Raw genomic sequence first — 15,523 nt, forward strand, 5'->3', positions numbered from 1 at the left:
TTTTAAAGCAATCAGTTTTTGTTTTTTAAATAGACTATTCTTTAGAGCTGTTTTAGGTTCAGAGCAAAACTGAGTGGAAGGTACAGAGATTTCCCATATATCCCCTGCCTCCACACTTGCATAGCTTCCCCCATTACCAGCATCCCCACCAGAGTGGTACATTTGTTATAATTGATGAACCTATATTGAAACATAATTATCTCCCAAAGTCCATTGTTTACATTAGGATTCACTCTTGGTGTTATACATTCTGTGGGTTTGGACAAATATATTACGGCATGTATTTACTATTATAACGTCATGCAGAATAGCTTCACTGCCCTGAAAGTCTTCGATTCTCTGCCTATTCCATCCTTCCCTCCTCCAACCCCTGGAAACCACTGATCTTTTTATTGCCTCTATACTTTCACCTTTTCCAGAAGGTCATATAGTTGGAATCATACAGTATTTGCCTTTTCAGATTGGCTTCTTTCACTTAGTAATATGCATTTAAGATTCCTCCGTGTGTTTTGGTGGCTTGATAACTCATTTCTTTTTAGCACTGAATAGTATTCCATTGTCTGCATGTACCACAGTTTATTTATCCATTCACCTATTGAAGGACATTTTGGTTTCTTCCAAGTTTTGGTAATTATGAATAAAGCTGCTGTAAACATCCATATGTAGGTTTTTGTGTGGACATAAGTTTTCAACTCCTTTGGGTAAATACCAAAGAGCACGCTTGCTAGATTGTATGGTAAGAATATATTCAGTTTTATAAAATGCTACCAAACTGTCTTCTTAACTGACTGTACCTGAGAGTTCCTTTTGCTTCACACCCTCTCCAGCATTGGTGTTGTCAGTGTTCTAGATTTTGACCATTCTAAGTAGGGCAGCCAAGTAATTTTGGTTTTAACTTTAGTCAGATCATGTTATTCTCCTATTCAGAACCTTCACATCCTACTTCATTTCCCATCCTACTTAGAGTAAAATTCCAAGTTATCTCCATTGTAGAAAAGGAAGGCTTTGCATGTTCTGGTCCTTGGCCACCTCTTCAGACTGATTTTACCATTTTCTCTCTCACTCATTGCAGTTCAGACATTTTGGTCACCTTAGTGTTCTTTGAACATACCAGCCTTCTGCCTCAGGGCCTTTGCAGTCGGTTTTGCCTTTCCTGGAATGTTTCACATCTAGATACCTGCATGGCTTCCTCCTGCACTTCACTGAGGACTCTGCTTAAGTGTAACCTCATGAGAGGTGCTTACCTGATCTCCCTGCAGAAAAATAGCACTTCCGTGCTTCTTCCCATACCCTGCTTTATTTTTCTTCTACTCCTACCTTCTACTCATACACACATATAATAATATATATGTGTATGCTTGTTTATAATAATACAGATAAATTTTATATATATATATATATATATATATATATATAGTGTGTGTGTGTGTGTGTGTGTGTGTGTGTGCCTATCTCTAGCGGTTAATATGTGTGCTCATGAGGGGATATTTCTGTATACCTGTAGAGTAGGACCTGGTGCATAGATGGTGTTTAGTAAATGTCTGTTGCGTGAATGAATGACTGTACTACATCAAAAAATGCTTTAATGTTACCAATTTAGAATATTATGGTAGGACATAATGAGATACATAAAGAAGACTTAGTTTTATTTTATTTCACAACATGTAAGCTCTGCGAGGCTAGGGATTTTTTTTCTTCCTTGCTATATTCCCATGCCTAGAATGTTTCCTGGCAGTAATAAACATTTGATAAATATTTACTGAATGAATGAGTTTATGTAGCATGTCTTTTTATTAAACAACCAAATTATATATGTAAACGTAATCTTGAATAGGTCTCAAAGTAGACCACATAACTCCAGAACTGGGAGAAGGGTAAGAGGAAGAGTGATAGTACTACCTTGATTAAAATCTTTGGATCCATCTTCATCATTTGCCCACTACTCCAAGTCACCACCGTCTCCTGTCAGGGCTACTCTAATACTGTACCACTTGGTCTCTTCAGTTCCATATGTGTCATGCTTCATTCTCTACGTTTAAAATTTAAAAGTATTTCAGGATACCTCCTGTACCTAAAATAAAGCCAAGATTCTTTCTTTAACTTGGCCCATTTGAAGACCTGATACGGCCTTTCTACCTCTTAATCTCATGTAGTTCTTCCCCCTTGCTCAATATCCTTCAGCCTTTCCTTCAGTTTCTATAGCCCACCGAGTTCTTTGCCACCTTTGTACACTCATTGCTTACTTTCTGCCCAATATTATCTTTCTCCCACTATTTCATTGGAGCACCTCCTTCGTATTATTTAAGTCTGAGCATGTCAGATCATGTGAGCAATCTTCCTTGGAAGCCTTACCTACGCCCACTCCTATTAGAATTGCTAATGGTATTTGGGGTGGGGAAGAACAAAACCGGTTTATAATTGTATGTATGTAGCTAACTTTTTTGTTTACCATTGTGATCTTAACACTGAGTATGGTACTTGGCACATAGTAGGTGCTCAGTAGACATTTGTTTAATATGTGAATAACTGTGTAGCAAAAGATGGAAGATAAAAAGAATGAGCATGAAAGGAAAAACAGACCCAGAAAACATAGAAACAAGATCATATGTGCTTATTAAAACAACAGAAGCCCATGACATAAGCTCAGCTGTTCAGCAAGACTCAGATTAGATAAAACACAAAACCCAGCTACACACTTGATGTTAGAAACATCTAGAACAGAATTACTAAGGGGGTTGGAGGTAAATGGATAGTCAAAACAAGATACTAGGCAAATTAAAAACAAAAAATTAATCATTGGATGGTATTGCTAGACAATGTTGAATTAAAAGCAGTAAACATCAGGTGAAAAAAAAAGAGAGGCCCTTTGTAATAATCAAGGATACAGTTACCAATATGAAGAGAACCACAAATCTTTATTTTCCGAAGATGAAGCATTGAAGTGTTTAAAGTGAAATCTATAAATTCAAGGAGGAAGAGAAAGAAATGTAGCAGTAATGGGAGACTTTAAGACATCTTTCAGTCCTTGCCACATCAGAACGATTAAATATGAGATATGGAAACTCTGAATTATATAGTCAATGAATCTGATATAATATATCATACTTTGTTATTGTAAAAAGAATGACACCTTTTTAATTCCCCGTGTGACATCTTCAAAAATAAGTACTAGAAAGAAAACTGGGAGGAAAAAGGTATTATCAACCATACACTCTACAATGAAATTTTAAGTTAATAAAAAAGCAAGAACTAGAAACCAAACCATGAAACCTTCCCAAACCTCAAAACCAAAAAACCTCAAGTAATTGAGTTTAAAAATGTAAAAACATTCTCCTAAAAAATCTGGAAACAGTCTTTAATAAAACCATAACATAATTAAAATATGCATCTCAAAACCATAATCAGGAAAGTGCTTCATGGAGATATATTAGAAATTAAGTGATATTAATATTAGAAACAAGGCAAGGAAATTCTCATCAGTATTATTTAACTTTGTTCTAGATGTGCTAAAAGTTATAGCAATTAGAGAAGCATGATACTGAAGTAATCCCCAAACCCTTCAGATAACATTCAGTGCTTTATTCTGGGCATTTGGTTACTATGTTCAAGAACTATCCACCTTGTTGAATTTTCAGCCATTTTTCAGTAATTTCCACAAACATAGTACTACAGTGTTTTTGGTTAGTTTATTTTAATAGTTTTCCCATTAAAAAAAAAATCTCATAGGGCTTCCCTGGTGGCGCAGTGGTTAAGAATCCTCCTGCCAGCGCAGGGGACACGGGTTCGAGTCCTGGTACGGGAAGATCCCACATGCCGCGGAGCAACGAAGCCCGTGTGCCACAGCTACTGAGCCTTCACTCTAGAGCCCGTGAGCCACAACTACTGAGCCCATGCGCTACAACGACTGAGCCCACGTGCCACAACTGTTGAAGCCTGCTTACCTAAAGCCCGTGCTCTGCAACAAGAGAAGCCACCGCAGTGAGAAGCCCGCACACTGCAACAAAGAGTAGCCCCCCCTCACTGCAACTAGAGAAAGCCCGCGCGTGGCAACGAAGACCCAATGCAGCCAAAAATAAATAAATTAAATAAATAAATTTATTTTAAAAAATCTCATAGAATTTTGTTTGGAGCTCCAATTAATAAAGTGAAAGCACAGCTGCTTTCATTGCAGAGGGGTTAGGGAGCTCTGTAGTCACCTCTTCCTCATCATCCACATCTCCCCAATTAGCTTCTGGAGTGCTGTATGCAGCTTTAAGAATTACAACCGTATTCTGCTTCATGCAATTTTTTTGTGTCACAGTTGTTAACAGTGATGTAAAACAATTGTATAGAATATGATCACCAATTTGATAAGATCTTATTCTTGGCAATTTTCAGTTCTTCTTTGATTATGGTAGATATTAAATTAGAAGCAGCTTGGGGCTTGGAGTTGTGACTGAGAAGACTAAGGTTGCCCAAATCAGATACACGGAGAAGTGGTAGCTGATGCCAAGACAGGAGACAAAAGAATCACCAGCTAGAATGAGACAGCATTCTGGAACTGCCATTTCAGATAAGGGCAGATGTCCCAAAACGTCTTAATGGCTCCAGAATAACATGCTGCATGAGGTTCTAAAAGGTGATTCTGAGTAAGCAAGACAACACAGCCTTGTGACATGCTGAAAGTACGAGCTGTGGAAAGACAAATCCTGCATGGTGTCACATATATGTGGAATCTAAAAAAGTTGAACTCATAGAAGCAGAGTAGAATGGTTGCTTACAGGGGCTGGGGGCGGGAGAAATGGGGAAATGTTGGTCAAACTGTACAAAGTTTCAGTTATGCAGGATGAGTACGTTCTGGGGAATCTAATGTACAGCATGGTTACTGTAGTTAGTAATATTGTATACTGGAAATTTGCTAAAAGAGTAAATCTTTAATGTTCTCACCACCACAAAAACAGGTGACATGGGGTGATGGATATGTTAGTTTGTGGTAACCATTTCACAATGTATATGTATATCAAAATATCACGTCCACCTTAATTATATACAGTTTTGTCAGTTGCACCTTAATAAAGCTGGGAAAAAAAATAAAAGTACAGACTTTAGAGTCAGGCAGACCTGGAGTTGAGTATGACCTGGAATATGATCATTGCAGATGTCTTAAACATTTTGAGCCTTGGTTTCCTTGTCATATAAAAAGGAATTTGAAATTAAATAAGTTAGTGAATGTAAAGGGCTTAGTATGATCCTTGGCACACGTAAGACATCTTTAAAAAATTAATAGCTTTTATATGTTATACTATTTACTAAGGCAGTGAAGCATGTAATAAATTGTAGGAACAAAATAAAAAAGGTTTGTTTTTTTGAAATGTATATTTTAGTTAGCTGGAAAAATCAATTTTATCTAAATATTTCATCTTCAGTTACTCATAACTAAAGTCTTGCTACATTTAATTCTTTAATTGAAGTATAATTAACATACAATAAAATGCACAGGTCCTAAATGTTCAATTTGACTACATTTAACTTTGAATATTAATGTGATAGTATCTTTCACTTGCACTGAACTATTACTAGTGAATTGCTAAATATAGTTGATAACTATGATAACTTAGTAAATTCTATGTTAAGAAAGCGCTTTTATAGAAAGTTAATGTTATTTTTTTTTTTTTTTTTTAAAAATCAAGTTATATCCTTTAATCTTAACATACCTATTATTTTTTTTTTTTTTTTTTAAGGATTTTCTTATTTATTTATTTATTTATTTATTTATTTTTGGCTGTGTTGGGTCTTCGGTTCGTGCGAGGGCTTTCTCCAGTTGCGGCAAGCGGGGGCCACTCTTCATCGCGGTGCGGGGACCGCTCTTCATCGCGGTGCGCGGGCCTTTCTCTATCGCGGCCCCTCCCGTCACGGGGCACAGGCTCCAGACGCGCAGGCTCAGCAACTGTGGCTCACGGGCCCAGCCGCTCCGCGGCACGCGGGATCCCCCCAGACCAGGGCTCGAACCCGTGTCCCCTGCATTAGCAGGCAGACTCTCAACCACTGCGCCACCAGGGAAGCCCTAATGTTATTTTTAAAAACCGAGTTGATTTGTAGTCATCGTTGGTCTGTATTAACTTAGTGGCAGTGTTTTTTAGTAAAATTTATTTGCGGCCTTGTCCACCAAAAATTTCTGCACATAGCTTCCATTTATTAGTACATAATGCATGTTAACTGCTGTAATCCTGTGTAAGATTTTAAGTTTGTCTTCTCAAATTTCTTTTTTATTTATCTCATTTGGCCTAATATACTTCTGTTCTTCCTTATACTTTCCTTTTATCAAAAAGCAAAGATCTGAAGTAGTCATTTATGCCTGCTGGTTGATTACTTGTATGTGTTTATAAATTTGTCATTTCAACCATACGTTTGTGTTTTAGCTCTGTGTGCTAAAGTAAGTTTTGACTAGTGTGAATCAGATGGGGAACTATGGGATGGAACGGAAAATTACAACTATTTCCTCAGCTGATGTGGAAAGTAAATTTAACTTAAATCTCTTAGGATCATTAGAGATAGAGGATCCTGAACTGGTGTCCTTACTGTCTTTGGAAAGAGAAGCTGGGAGTTCACTTGTGTTTGGCTGAGATATGCTGAGAGTAGAGGACATTTGTCTTTCCTAAATCAGGACTCTGTTCACCACTAGAAATTCCTTCTGTAGTCTTTTCCTACCCTCTTTTACTTTAGGTAAGCCTCTTTTTTTGTTGCATGTTTCTTTATATTTGATGTTATCATTAAACCTTAAATTCCCCTTTTCAGTTATTTTGGAATATATCATTATAATCCATTCATTCTAAGTTAATTTAGTTCACTTCTGTACAACTTAAGTTGGTCACTTACTATTTTGTGATATACTTTAACTGATTAGAGCTAAATCTGTCTTGGTGAACATGTGAATACTTATTTGCATTCAGAATACTGTTTTTATTCTAAGAAATGTGATATTCTGCCCTAAACTTCATATATAGTCATTAATCCAAATTTTGGAGAACTTTACAAAGGATGAATTAAATCTTCTGTTAGCAGACAGAAGATAATAACCATTTGTTGATTACTTATGCCTCTGAAAAATTAATATGTAGTATAATCAAAAGGAAACAGACTAGCAGTAATTTGTATTACTGGGCTCAATATTTTAAAAATCTTTGTAATTACAGGAGAGGTATCTTTAAAAGAACATTCTTTAAATTAGAATGAGATCTCTGTGATTGTAGGCATCTTGAATTAAATAGAACAAACAATCTAAAGAAAATGACAAAAGCAAATTGTATGGCATTGTATAATATATTAAAACAGACAATTTTGATCACAATTTGTGATTAACATTTTCAAAATTAAATGTAGCTGCTTTTATTATTTAGAAAGTATATGCTACAGTGATATATATATTATATAACCTATTTTTTGTCTTGAACTGATTATTTGTATATGAATTATCAACAAAATGTGCTTGTACTAGGGTAATTTTCTTCTGATACTTAGAGTGGGTTTGTTTACCTTCCCTGTCTGTCTGTAGCATATACTGTCAGTTGGTACTTATGAAATCTCATCTAATATTAATATTAACCTAAGAAACATAATGAGAATGTAAAATTTCTAAGGATCTTATATCTGCTGCAAATGTTATATATTGTATATACTTTTTGTAATATATAATGTATGTAACATACTTAAACATCAGATAATATATAGATAACTTGTATATATGTATGTGTTAGTACATACACACACATATATACATATGTAAGGCCAAATAGCAAACTTTAAGTACGTCTCTGCTATTGTGGCATCATCATGCCCTTAGGCATCAGTTGTAAACCTTGATGTCATTGTTTACTCCTCCCCTCTGTCTCGACACCCCCAAATCCAAATAGACTTCTGAGTATTTTCCTTACATATGCTCTCTCACATAGCCCATCTAACCCCTAAAGCCCTACTTTAGACACGTACCGCCTCTCTCTCAACTATAGTAATGATTTCTTAATGATTTTCCTTGCTTCCAGTCTGACCCTGATGCCCTTGCATTGTCAGCAATGAGGATTCAAAAAAAGATTCAACTTTTAAACTTTTATTTCTATAACATTATGTAAAACTTCAAACATGCTAGAGAGAATAGCATGTAGATTGAACTTGTGATAGCTCCTGTTCCTTCAGAATGAAATCCAAACTCCAGACCACTGACTATCAATCAGAACTCTCCATAGCCTGGTTCCAACTTGCTGTTCCACCTTTGTCTCTACACGTAAGGCTCACTTTACTTGCCAGCTCCTCAGGAAGGCTTCCCTGACACGTTTCTTTTCCACTCTGACTCTCCCAACTGTAGGTGTGCTCTTTTAGTATTTCCTACCCTTCATATTTATTCAACAAATATTTATTGAGAATATACCATGTTCTAGGCCATTATTGAATTCTTCCTGACAGTTTCTCCTACTAAATTGAGGCTCCATGATGTTAGGAACCGTGTCGTCTTCATCTTTTAGTCTCTTCTTATATTTAGCACAGTGCCTTGCATATAGGTGAAGCTTTTTTTTTTTTAACATCTTTAGTGGAGTGTAATTGCTTTACAATGGTGTGTTAGTTTCTGCTTTATAACAAAGTGAATCAGTTATACATATACATATGTTCCCATATCTCTTCCCTCTTGCGTCTCCCTCCCTCCCACCCTCCCTATCCCACCCCTCTAGGTGGTCACAAAGCACCGAGCTGATCTCCCTGTGTTATGCGGCTGCTTCCCACTAGCTATCTATTTTACGTTTGGTAGTGTATATATGTCCATGCCACTCTCTCACTTCGTCCCAGCTTACCCTTCCCCCTCCCCGTATCCTCAAGTCCATTCTCTAGTAGGTCTGTGTCTTTATTCCTGTCTTGCCCCTAGGTTCTTCATGACCTTTTTTTTTTTAGATTCCATATATATGTGTTAGCATTCGGTATTTGTTTTTCTCTTTCTGATTTACTTCACTCTGTATGACAGACTCTAGGTCCATCCACCTCACTACCAATAATAGGTGAAGCTTTGAAGTCAGTAGTGATCTCAACAGTTGACCTTCAGTTATTTTCAAGTAGATTATTACCTAATAAGATTATACACATGAAATTTAGAAAGTTTTTAGAATTAAAAAGCATATTTCTGTTTTTATTTTAAAAAGTAAGATAGATTGTTAAAAGTGTGGAAAATATAGAAAAGAACAAAGAAGAAAATTAAAATGATCTTTGAAACCTAGAGATAACAGCCTAAAACATTTTTAACACTTTGCATTGTTTTATTCTGTTCGCTTTGATTAGGTCTATTCCCATTCCTCTCCCTCTTTCCCTCTTCCATGTTCCCCTTTCCCACACCAGAAACCACTGTCTTTTCACCTGGATTTTTGGCAGACAGATTTATTATATATTTCTGTGTAACAGCATTCCAAAACATTTATTTTCTTACAGTTTCTGTGAGTCAGGAATTTGGGAGCAACTTGGCTTGGTAGTTCTGGCCTTGGGTTTATCATGAGGTTGCAATTAAGATGTTAACTGAGGCTTCAGTCATCTGAAGGCTTGACTCAGCTGCAGTATCTGCTTCCAAGATGGTGCGCTCACCCTGGCGGTTGTTGGCAGGAGGCCTCAGTGTCTTGCCACGTGTACTTCCCCCTAGGCTTGCATGAATGTTCTGATGACATAGCAGCTGGCTTCCCCAGAGTGAGTGATCAAGAGTGAGCAAGATAGAAGGCACAGTGTTGTTTATGACCTAGCCCCGAAAGTCCCACTTACAGCCATTTCTGCGGTATCCTTCTGTTGGTACAAATCAGCACTGTTCATTGTAGGAGGAGCCTGTACAGGGGCATGAATGCCAAGAGATGTGAGACCGTCTTGGAGGCTAGCAGCAGTCGTCTCACCCAGCTCTGGAGCTGGGAAACACAGAGGTGAAGTGAATAAACCAAATAGCTTTTAGTTTTTTCCAAATTGGGATTTTATAGTGTAGCATTGCCATTTTGTTTGAAGATGACAGAGTATGAAAAACTTACTCTTATAAGGATGTGTTCCTAAATCATATTTTAGTAGTACCTTCACATATTAGCTTTCAGATTTTTTATATAGTCAATTGTTTGAATAACCTCAAAGAATAAGAAAAAATAAGTTTATTCTTATTATTTGTTAATACTTATTATGTATAAGACAATGTGTTGATGTATTTTCATGCTCACAACTTTTACTCCTTACAATATTTACTTCCCACAGTTATGATTTTATAAATGAGAAATGAGATTTTAAGTAAGTACCAGAGTAGGATTAGACTCCAGATAATCTTATTTAAGAGCCAGACTCTTAAACATTATGTCACTGAATCTCAATCGTTTCGTATCCTTGGAACGCAAAGGATATATAAGCATACCACTAGTTTTTGGTAAGTTAAAAAATTATCACTGTAAAGTAATAAAAACAAAATAGTATTTTAAAAAATAATAGTTATTTTTAATAAGTCACATCTGTGAAAAAGATGTTGTTTACTAGATGTTCTATAGGGCTTGTGAGCTAGAACTCTAGATCAGGTTCCCCATATTATATATTTCTTTTCCTGCTTAATTTCTGCTAACTTACAATTATAGGTTGCTGAAATGGTAACAAGCAATGGCTTGCTCAGATAATTCTGGATGTTCAAATTGAACATGGCCCCAAAATTACAGATAGTTTCTTAAGCTGTTTCTTGAACTCTCAGACTCTTGATCAACTTTGTCTCACTAAAATGCTGAAAGTTTGCATATTTCAAATTGAGTCAGTGGTAAATGTAATATTAATTAACTTCCTGGTTATTTTTAGTGGGAAAGTCAATCTCTCGGTGATCAACCCCATATACCATATTTGGCTTTTTCTTAAACTAAAAATTAAATTTATTTTACCCTAAATCAACATATTCATGCTATTCAAGATTTTAAACATATTGCTCAGGTACGTATACTACTTGAGCAAGTCTCTAGAAATCATAGAAATGATCATTTCAGATGTTACCAGTTTCTTAAAGAAATATAAATACTTTTTACTGCAACAGTTTATATTAAGGTGGAAAATTCAATATATTCAATAATGTTTTCTTTGTATAGCAAAAAACCTTATGACCATTCTGATCACATTGAACCAAAATTGGGAGGTGTATTTTTGATTGCCAGCCATACACTGAACACTAAAGCAACGTGTCGGTTAGGCAGTCAACTGCAATCTCTTTTATAGCTTGATAGCTACACAAATAGCTGGTGTTCTATCAGTACTGACCCCAACCCACCTTTTGCAGCCGACATTGTAGTTCACAGTTTTTAATATAGTTTCACTCTACTGGAAATAAGTTTTTTGTAGCTTGGGATGTCAGTGATAAATCAAACAAAATCATTGATCATTTCTCTCTGAAATAGGTTGTCTGTAATGACGTAAGAACTGCTTGATTTTTTTTTTCACATTTATGGTTTTTTCCAACTGTGAAACAAAAATACCTGCTAGCATGCACATGTAATAGTATTAACTCTGCTATATTGTATGCTATTAGTATTATATAATGCCCAACTATATCATATATTACAAGAATTTATGCCTTCTCCTTTCCCTTTAAACATGTCATTGACTTTGTGAATTTTTTTTTTAAAAGCTTCTCTTTATAATATTTTTGATATTGAGTACAACTATGAACGCTGCCTTTGTAGTTTTTGACTTATGTGTTTTTGGTGACAGAGTTCATCGATTTTACACCAAAGAGCATATTTTGCCCTTGTTTTATAAAAACTTACTTGGTTTGCCAGAGAAGTACTATATTTTTGAAAATAATTTTTTTTAAAGGAATTCCTTTATTTTTATTTTTTATTTATTCATTTATTTATTTTTGGCTGTGTTGGGTCTTCGTTTCTGTGCAAGGGCTTTCTCTAGTTGCGGCAAGCAGGGGCCACTCTTCATCGCAGTGCGCGGGCCTCTCATTATCGCGGCCTCTCTTGTTGTGGAGCACAGGCTCCAGACGCGCAGGCTCAGTAGTTGTGGCTCACGGGCCTAGTTGCTCCGCGGCATGTGGGATCTTCCCAGACCAGGGCTCGAACCCGTGTCCCCTGCATTGGCAGGCAGATTCTCAACCACTGTGCCACCAGGGAAGCCCTGAAAATAATTTAAAAGCTTTAATGCTCATGCCACTATTTGAAAGAGGATTATACTGTGATCACGAAAGGTGACAGGATGCTGGTTTGTTAAAAAAAAAAAAACACAACAGTTTTTAGTTATTTATCAGTATGCTTTCCATTCATACTTTTCTTTTCCAGGTGCTTGTGCATACACATCAATACTTGCAGATTCACTTACCTGTCATACTGATTGACATTCTATATTCTATTGAAGCCCTGTTCAGTGAATTCTGGCATTTCTGGAATTATTTTCATCTCTACTTGTATGAGCTAAAACAACTTTTATGAGTTTGGATTATACATTACAAAATAACAAGTTTTCAGTGAAAAATCATAATTGATCTTACCTTTTAAATTTATGGTTATACCAGGCTGCCTGTGGAGCAGGCAGATGATAGGGACCACTGGTGGTACATAAACCAGGCTTTGAAAACATGGCACTGAGCTGTTCCAGGAGCAGTTATTAAAACAGCCACAGATCTGATTATTACATCAGTAACAGGTCTGCCTGGTAAAAGGTAAAGGAGAGAGAAAAATGAAAGGAGCAGTTCTGCTGCCTGGTGATGACTCTGAAAACCACTGTCCTACCCACACCAGGCCAAGAAGTGGAGGAAAAGCAGTAGAGCAAGGAGTAAGGATAGACAGCACAAAGTACACTGCGTAACAAGAATAACTGACAGCACAGAATAGAGGTGAACATTACAAAGGAGTGAAAAGAAATACCAGCTGGAACAGCTGTGTGAGAACGTTAAGTGAAGAACAAATCAAGTATTTACTTGAGTAACCCCAAGCACAGGACAACTTGTCCTACGCTGAAGGTGCTATAATCTGATGGGTGATTTGTTGTAGTCCCCTGGCGAGCTAAGTCAGTACCATAACCTCTATGTAATATATAAAGATTCAGTGGATCAGAGCTAGGTGTATCAGAGAGACCATCCTCCAGTATGGGTATCAGATTTTCTGTAACGAAGGATGACATCTCAATACTTGGAATATAATAGGTGTCAATAAGTATATTAGTTATCTGTTGCTGCATAACAAATTACCTCAGAATTTGGCTGCTTAAAACAACAAGCATAAACTGCCTCACCGTTTCTGTGGGCCAAGAATCTGGGTATAGCTTAGCTGGGGCTTCTGACTCAGGGTCTCTCACGGGCTGTGGTCATCTAAAGGCATTGGTGGGAGAGGAATTTCTTCCAGGCTTACTCAGGTGGCTGTTGGCAGGCCTCACTTCCTCACTGGGTGTTGAGCAGAGGCTTCTTTGTCATGTGGGCCACTTTACAGAGGCGCTCACAACAAGGCAAGAAAAGGTGAGAGAGATGGAAGCTAGAGTCCTCTGGTAACCTGATTTTGGAAGCGGCATCAATCAATTTTGCTATATTCTGTTGGTTAGAAACACTTAACGAGGTCCAGTCACTCCCAGGGACATGAGACAAGAACAGGAATACCGGGGGGTGAGATTATTGGGGACGTCTTAGAAGAAGGCTGCCTGCCACAATAAACATTTTCGTGAATGAGTAAATGAATGAAGGAAAGAAGAGAAACTTAAGAAAAATTGCTTGTACTAGTAAGTCCTCCCTAAATACAGATTACTAGAAGGGAAGCTGGACCATAAAACAGAAAATTAATCTCTGGATACGACTTGTTTTAGCTTAAAATAGACATTTTGATCAGTAAGTACACTAGGAGTTCATCAGTATCATAAAAGAAAGGCTTGGAAAATATGAGTGCTGTTTTCTGCAGACTGTAACTTAACATCTTTTTAATGCTGCCAAATCTCTATATTTAGAAAAGGTAGAGCTTCCGAATTTGATGCATTTCAGTCATTGGTTCTCAGCTGTCCTGCACATTGGAAATGCCTTAGAAACTGAAAAACCAAACTATCAATACAAAAGGATAACTAGGCTCTATCTCAGGCTAAATAAATCACAACTCCTAAAGGTGGAGTCTGGACAAGTTTTTTGTAGTTTTTATAGTTTCTTAAAAGCTCCTCAGGTGTTTCCAATCTGTCGTCAGGGTTTGGGACCACTGATTTAAGTGGCTCTTAATGGAAAGATTCAAGCATGCACCCTTTCTCAGGTTTAGTACAAATTGAAAAGGGAAATAATTTTATGAACAAACTTTCTTTATTCAACATGTATTTATTGTGTCCAGTATGTGCGTAGCACATGTGGGGGATTAAAAATATACATGTAAGTAGTTTAAAACGGGACTAAGCTATGCTTCATGGTATATATGTATTTACTATGATTATCGGAAACAGTCCACATGTGCTGTAGGGTTTCAGAGAGGGGAGAGATGAATATAGGCTAGAGTAGATAAAGAATGCGATTTGGAAGAGGTGGGATCTGGGTACATTAGGAAAGTATTACAAGGTGAAATACAGTAATTTGCTTCACTTGACAGATCCCAGGGTCTGACTTGGAGAAATTTGACAGTTTAGCTAGCACTTTGATCTTATTCTGTAGGCCAGTAGCTGCACAAGAGCAACTGAGGAGCTTTGAAAAATACCTGGAGATTTTTCATGTATTTTTATCTCCAGATAAATACTCCTGGAGAATTTTATTCAGTTGGTCTGGGTGGGGCCCAAGTATTGTAATTTTTAAAAGACTTCCTGTGATGCTGATGTGCAGCCAGCGTTGGGAAACTGCTGTAGGATCACCTAAGGTCCCTGGAAATTTTTGAGTAGGAGGGTTTCATATTCACCCATCCATTAAAAACACATTAGGATGTGTTTTGTTTTGTTTTTATGCCACAGGAAGAGGGCAAACAGCGTTGAACAAAATAAAACAGGAAAAAGGTGCCTGTTTACACTTATGGCGGTGGAAGGCAGCTTATATTCTTTTCTGGTAGGGGAAGACAGGCAATAAACTAATAATGCGTAATTTGGTAAGTAAAAACAAATGCTTTGAAGAAAATAAAGCATAATGAGGGAGACAGGAATAGGCGGAGAAGGGGAATAGAGTTGGAGAGGAGAGTGCTATTTTATGTCAGGTTAGGAGGGACTTCCCTAACTGTTGGCATGTGTACAGAGACATGGAAGAAGTGAGGGAGTGAGTAGGCAGAGGAGATCACAGGGGAAACACCCAGGCAGGCACAGGCCAGTAAGGTTGGGTGCTGTGGACTACATTGTGCACACACACACATACTGCCCCCCACCACCTCCCATTGTATATTGAAGCCTTAATCCCCAGTGTGACTGTATTTAGAGGTGGGGCTTTTAGGAGGTAATGCAAGTTAAATGAGGTCATAAGGATGAGGTCCTAATGGGATAGGATTGGTGGCCTTTTAAGAAGAGGAAAAAGAGAGATCTCTCTCCCTCTGTCTGCCATGTGAGGAACAGTGAGGAGGCCTTCTGCAAGCCAGGAGGAGAGCAC

General features: G+C 37.3%; 1 protein-coding gene across 4 annotated transcripts in view; it reads left to right on the forward strand.

Moving 5' to 3' along the window:
- The window catches only part of YAF2 (YY1 associated factor 2), a 66,390-nt gene that overhangs the window by 36,398 nt on the left and 14,469 nt on the right, over positions 1-15,523 (forward strand). Inside the window, exon 1 of one of the 4 annotated variants that reach the window (XM_057555845.1) lies at positions 9,766-9,917. The exons of the other annotated variants lie outside the window; for them this stretch is intronic. Coding sequence (XP_057411828.1) covers positions 9,838-9,917 — 80 coding nt within the window. The 5' untranslated portion in view covers positions 9,766-9,837. Of the gene's footprint in view, positions 1-9,765; positions 9,918-15,523 lie in introns of those variants that run through there. 4 annotated transcript variants of the gene reach the window in all.

The sequence above is a fragment of the Balaenoptera acutorostrata genome, chromosome 11 (genome assembly GCF_949987535.1).
Source record: "Balaenoptera acutorostrata chromosome 11, mBalAcu1.1, whole genome shotgun sequence".
In the NCBI taxonomy this organism is placed as follows: Eukaryota; Metazoa; Chordata; class Mammalia; order Artiodactyla; family Balaenopteridae; genus Balaenoptera; species Balaenoptera acutorostrata.